The sequence below is a fragment of the Plectropomus leopardus genome, chromosome 21, assembly GCF_008729295.1.
Source record: "Plectropomus leopardus isolate mb chromosome 21, YSFRI_Pleo_2.0, whole genome shotgun sequence".
NCBI classification, from domain to species: domain Eukaryota; kingdom Metazoa; phylum Chordata; class Actinopteri; order Perciformes; family Serranidae; genus Plectropomus; species Plectropomus leopardus.
Window position 1 is genome coordinate 792,218 of NC_056483.1, and position 6,869 is coordinate 799,086.

Genomic DNA, 6,869 nt, shown 5'->3' on the forward strand with positions numbered 1-6,869 from the left:
CCCCTCTCGAGAAGACTGGTTCCGGAGCCCACGCTATGTGTGGAAGTGAGGCCGACTATATCTAATCGGAACTTCTTGCATTTTGGTTGATTTTTTTGACATGTTATATTACAGTGTTTATGGCCATTTTTGCAACTTTCTATGCTATGGCGTGTCTTAACACGCTATTGGAGGTGGTATTCAACTGTTTTCAGCTGTTTTTGGGACGGGTCAAATTTTGACATTTTTGCCATTTTTGCAAGGCTATAGCCTTGCATTTTGGGTCATTTTTTGGACATGCTAAATTATGAGTTTTTTGGCCTTTTTTGGCCTTTATTTCCACTTTGTATATTATTATATGTCTCTACAAGCTATAATTGGAAGTTTAGATCCATTTTTTTGACGGGTCAAAATTTGACGTTTTTGGCCAAACGACACTACTAATGGTATTTTTGGCGATTTTTTCGACATGTTAAATTATGAGGTTTTTGGCCTACATTTCCACTTTGTATACCCCAACAGAACTTCCCAAGCTATAACAGGTAGTTTTCAACCATTTTTGGGACATGTCAAATTTGTCACAGCGTAGAATGTAGAAAAAAAATGCCCAAAACGTCATAATATAGTATTTCAAAAAAACAGCAGACAATCTCATTGTATAAAGTATGGCGAAAAACGTCAAACTTTGAGATTTCACAAAAATGTCTGAAAATGACCTATTATAGCTTGGGGAGTTGAGTCATAGAATACAATGTCATCTAAAAGGCCCAAAACGTCATAATTTAGCATGTTGAAAAAATGGCTGAAAACCGCATAGGATAGTATGGCAGAAAATGCCAAATTTTTACATGTCCCAAAAATGGCTGAAAAACTACATATTATAGCAAAGCGAAAGACAATGGATGGATGGCTATAGTATCACCTTTTTTGAACCACATTCCATACTATGACTTTTTTAAGGCATTTTGTATTACATGCTAGTATAATTCAACACATTATACTGTGACTTCATGGGTACATACCATACTAAGAAATTACATAACTGTTGTTGGAAAGAGCAGATGCAGATCTCATAAGATGGTCGTGTAAATGTTAACGTGTAAATGTTATTCCCCAAAAACTTTAAGAGCACTTACTACTCACTTAATCTGTATTAAGCCACATTTGTTAGTTTTAATAAAAAAAATGGGAAAAAATGACCATTTATAATATTTTAATCTGCATCACTTCGAACAACAAAATCCCTGTAAACATTACAAAATCAGCACCTGTGTCATCAGAGGAAAAAAGTGGTCCAGGTTTGACAGAAGAAGAGTGAAAAGTTAATGCAGGCGGACATCTAGAACGATAAATAACCTGCAGCTCAGATTTAAACAAGGGCCGGGTAACACGGTTTTAAGAAATTCTGCTTTTTTGACATTTAATACGTTTTTTTCCCTCCCACATTAAGTGATCTTCAAACACTTTCAGAACCACGTAGACTCTTTAGAGCTGTGTTTTGTTTCTAATCGGCTCTCGTTTGTTACTGTTACCCAGCCCTCAAATCACAGACACAAACAAACATGAACCTTTGAGAGTTTCAAAAGTTGCTGGTTCTCCATCATCCTGCGCTCAAAACGAAAAACTCCACAGGAGCTGATTTCACTGATCAACCAGTGAGAGCAGCTGCTGCGGCGTTTCTTTTGGGGATGGATCACATGTTTACATGGTCTTTAAATGCAGTCACACCCCAACTGAACAACATTGTGAGGAAATTAGGGACATGGGAAGGCTCATTTCAATCAGCAGTAAAAGGTTGAAACAAAAGGGTTCCTACACATTTCTCTTTGAAATATTCACACTTTCGGGGCACCAGATTGTGGTCACATCTTGTTTGCGATTTTCATTCACAAAAAGAAAAAAAAATTAAATCACTTAATCTGAGAAGTCAATGTGGAAAATCTCGTTCCAAAAACTTTTCCTGAAAAACTGAGTTGATTTTCCAAACAGCTCAGGACACGTATAGGAACCCCGGGAGAGAAGCACCAGGTTTCAGAGCCCCTGAAAGTCTTTTCATCCATCAACTACAGACATCGCAGCACCATGAGACGTCCCTCTGTCTGTCTCTGTGGACTTTGTAATAAATTACAGGTGTAGAGTGAGAAGGTGGAGATCAAACATCAGCAGGAAGATGGAGGAGGAGGAGGAGAAGAAGAAGGAGAAGGAGAAGAAGGAGAAGAAGAAGGAGAAAAAGAAGAAGAAGAGGCTGGTATTGCTTCAAGTGGGCCAGACGGCGGGCCGACAGTCTGTTTTTCTAAGCACCAGAATTCACATCAGAAAAGAGAAAAAAAGAGTCAAAGTGTGATTGTTTGTACGTTATTAAAAGGCTTTTTTCACAAGAGGAGTTCTATTCGGATCATATTTATACTGATTGAACATCTCGTGGAGGAGGCAGTACAGAATCAGAGAGGATCCTCTGCGGGGGTTTAAAACTTCATCATGCAGAAAGTTAAAAACTGGACACTTGGCTGATGTACAGACGGGACTGTTGACTGGTGAGTGTTCTGTTGAGGACTCAAGGCACAGCAGAGAGTGGGACACCGCAGGGTTAAACATCTACACACACCATAAAAACTATTTAACATTTAGTTTCCCAGCACACTCTCACTGTGCTCTACTCGTACTTTAACCTGGGGCCTATTTTTCCACGTTTCTGTGTCTAAGTGACTAATGGGAACAACAGCTTTTTAAACGTGTCCAGAATTGATTTAGACGACTGCAGCAGAGAAAAAGGCTGCGATGTTAACGAGCTGTCGAGCACCATCGATTTACCTCCACTAAACCACCGACAAGCTCAGATTATTCTGTTGCTCTTTTCTCTTCACCACTTTTGGCTGAATTTTGATTTAAGCAGGACCGACGACCAACAGACAAAATAAATAAAACTAACAAATATTCGTCTTGGTTCATCTTTCAGTTGTTCCAACAATAATCAAGTCTGGTTTAGTTGAAATTTACTCTTAATTCACCCAGTTGGATGTTCAAATATGCTGCTTTTAAACACAATAAAATTACCGTTTATAGTATAGTATAGAGTCTGACATGGAGGTTTTGGGGCTGTTTCTGATTTTATTTATTCTTGCTCCATAAGGAAAATGTCTTTCTCTGTTGGGATCCTTTCAATAATAATTTGAGTCAATCAGTGTCAAAAACACTTTTAGGGGCCGTTTACAGGAACGGTTCTTAAAACATTAAACTTTTGCCGTGATTTGGCCTTTCATTCAGTTATTTGGGCGGCCCGAAAAAAGCAAACTTTTTAAACCTGAGTGGAATTTTTTTATGGCATGCATACTACAGCATTTTCCGTTGTTTTTGCGGATCCGTGACCAGGATCGTTTTCACAATGTTATCATGTGAATGTGGATTTTTTTTAAAAACCCAAATGAAAAGACTTTTCTCTTTTAAATAGGGCTGTTCTCGTCCAAATGTGGCCTTAAAATGACAATCTGAGTCTGACGGTGATAAAAACACAGAAACACTTTGAGTGGACGTAAACTGTCTGCGTGCACATGCTCGGAGTGGTTACATTGCTGTTTTACAGCTGCCTGCTGCAGCGCTCTTGCTCAATACTGGACCAATATATATTAAAAATAATAACAATTAACAAAAAACAAAACGTAAAAATAGAGTCCAGGTTGAAAAGTTACCAATAAAAATAGACCCTAAAAATGAGTGACAAATTAACTGATACTATAATTTGTTGCAGCTTGTAAAAAATACAAACTGACTGTAACAAAAACACATCAGGTTTGTCATCCTACATGTTTTATAAACGTGCGGGCCATTATCGATGATCTCTGCTGACTGAAAACAACCTGATCTGAGCCAAACGAGGAGCACAGACGTGGAAAACGATCTGAACGAGTAGAGCACAGCGCTGCGCGAAAACTTTAACAGGAGAGACAGCAGAGCGTCGGAGGAGAACATGAATGAAAACCTTCATCAGTATCCGTGTGGTTTTGGTCGAGTTTGGTAAGAGGCAGCGCCGCTCGCTGAGGAGAGCGGCACCTGTTTGACGACAGGAAACTCAAACTACAGCCGGGCAAAAAAAGGTGTTTGTCTGTTGGGTTGAGTTTCCTGTCGAGGTGAAGTAGTGCTGGTTTTGTTTTCACAGTAGCACCTGAAGAAAAGGCGGCGTCACAGAGCAGAGTCGACTCCACAAACCGTTGCATCGTGACTTGAACTCAAAGGAAAAAAACAGGATTTTTTTTCTTCTGTCTTAAAGGCATCGTGAACATGATTTTCAAAATAAAAGTTCCTGTCTGACTGAAACTTGCTTCTAAAATCCTTTTTTGTTCTCAAAGAAATCTGATCATCATTTTCTGAGCAAAAAAACAAAAACTTTCAAGAATTTTGTTTTATATTATCATGAACTGAATATTTTGGTATTTCAGACTGTTGGTCGGACAAATCAAGACTTTAAAAAAAAGTCTGGTAATGGTTTCTAATTCCCTGTTTTCCCTCCTGTCTTAGTTGTTGGTTTTTTTTTTTAGCATTTTTTAAAATTTTCACATTATTTTTAGCCATTTTTCTAATTAATTATTTCAGAATAAATTAAAGAAAGCAGGAGGAAGAATATTCTTCGTCATGCTTGACACCTACAAGTTCAGGAGGCTGAAATTACTTTTCCGATGCAACTTTGGAAACTTTATTCTGCAACTAAGAGAAACAAACTTCATTTTGGAGATTTTTCTACATTAAGTTGTCAGACCGAAAATTAACCAGCAACAGCTTTGATAAATTATTTAAACCATGAACCATAACCAAGCAAAAACAGTCAAAGAAAAGATCTGATTCTTGCCGTTTTTCTGTTTTATATAACCGTGAACTGAATACCTTTTGGGTTTTAATAGGCTGGCAAAACATTTTTGACTATTTTCTGAAATTTTATGGGCATGGGGACAGACTGTTGCAGATAAACCTAATCCCTTCAGCTCTAACTGATCGAGTTTATTAACAGCGAGTATGTGAAGACGTTCTCGTTATCCAAACTAAAAATCTGTGCTGGATGTGGTGACTCTGCTTTGTGAGCGGCCTCCTGTGTTACAGACAGACAGTGATCTGGCACTCTGAGGAGTCTGTGGCTGGTTCAGTTGTATAAAAACACAACATGACAACTGACCCACATGTGGCACACGGTACAAACACAGAGTCCAGACAGTGAAAGCAGCTGGTGGAGGATTCTGGTCCCTGAAGCTTGAAATGAAAAGCCAGTTTTAAAAACAGACGGTCGCGGGTTCGTCTCTTCTCAGTGTCAAATGTTTACTGTTTAGATAAAAAAAAAAAACGTCAAGGTGATCTGCACCTTCAGCTGAGGGAAGATTTATGAACTCCCGCCTCAAAAGGAGAGGAAGATTTGTCGAGAAAAACTCACAAGAGTGAGAAAAAGATATGAACAGTAAAAAAAAAAAAAAAAAAAAAGAAAAAAAAGAAAACAGAAAAAGGTGCAAAAAAAAAAAAAAAAAAAAAAAAAGCACAGCATCAAAATTCTGCTTCAAATATTCCCAGTTTTCCTGAAGCTTTCTATTTTGAAAAGTTGTCTGGATTTCCTGAAGTGCAGGTGTGTTTGTGTTTGTGTGTAAGGCCTTTGTGTCGTTGATCCTCAGGAGGTAGAAGTCCGAGTCAGGCGATCTCCATCTCCCGCTCGATCCCCACGTACTTCAGAGCGTCAGCCTGGCTGTACCTGAAACACACACACACACACACACACACACACACACACACACACACACACACACTAGTTCAGGTGCTTTTACTGCGTTGGTTCAGTCTGTCCAGATTATGAAACTTATTTGTGCCTAAATTTAAATTAAAATAAGTTAAATACTGGAAATTAAGATCCAAACATTTCTTCTACCTGGAAACCCCCCTGATGACTGTCAAAACCAGAGACCGGATTAATTAACCCATTAAAACCTGAGCAAAATGTTTCGATTTCTTCCAAACACATAAAGAGAAAGCAATGAGCAACTTAACAACACATGCCCCCAAAAAATAGCAGGAAATTACAAAAAAAAAAAAAAACCCCAAAATAAGTCAAACCAAAATAAGTCAAAATAAAAAGTAAAAAAACACACATTTTTTTAAGGGTTAAATCGCATTTCTCCATCCATTTTCTCCTGCTTATCCGGGGTCGGGTCGTGAGGGCAGCAGCCTAAGCAGGGAAGCCCAGACTTCCCTCTCCCCGGCCACTTCGTCCAGCTCTTCCCGGGGGACCCCGAGGCGTTCCCAGGCCAGCTGTGAGACGTAGTCTCTCCAGCGTGTCCTGGGTCTTCCCCGGGGCCTCCTACCGGTGGGACGTGCCCTGAACACCTCACCAGGGAGGCGTCCTGGAGGCATCCTAATTAGATGCCCGAGCCACCTCATCTGGCTCCTCTCAACACAGAGGAGCAGCGGCTCTACTCCGAGCTCCTCCCAGATGACCGAGCTTCTCACCCTATCTCTAAGGGAGAGCCCAGCCACCCTACGGAGGAAACTCATTTCGGCCGCTTGTACCCGCGATCTTGTTCTTTCGGTCACTACCCAAGGCTCGTGACCATAGGTGAGGGTAGGAACGAAGATCGACTGGTAAATCGAGAGCTTTGCCTTTCGGCTCAGCTCCCTCTTCACCAAGACAGACCGGTGCAGAGTATCCACCCTTTTTGGAGTCCGCATTTGTAATTAATCAAATCTTATTTTCAATTACAATTTTGGCTTCCAACAAATATGAAACAAGACAATCAAGATAAAATAACTATATATAGATGTACACACACAAAAAAAGATTTAATTAACTTGGCCCAAAAAATAGCAAAAATTAGTAAAAATAAATAAATAAATGAATTAATTAAATTTAAAAACGCACCATGAGA

At 39.5% G+C, this 6,869-nt stretch overlaps 1 protein-coding gene across 1 annotated transcript in view; it reads left to right on the top strand.

Annotated features, from left to right (window-relative positions):
* ezh2 (enhancer of zeste 2 polycomb repressive complex 2 subunit) overlaps positions 1–49 on the top strand; it is a 17,692-nt gene extending 17,643 nt beyond the window's left edge. Inside the window, exon 17 of the mRNA XM_042510862.1 lies at positions 15–49. Coding sequence (XP_042366796.1) covers positions 15–49 — 35 coding nt within the window. The remainder of the gene's footprint in view (positions 1–14) is intronic.
* Positions 50–6,869: the final 6,820 nt, after the last annotated feature.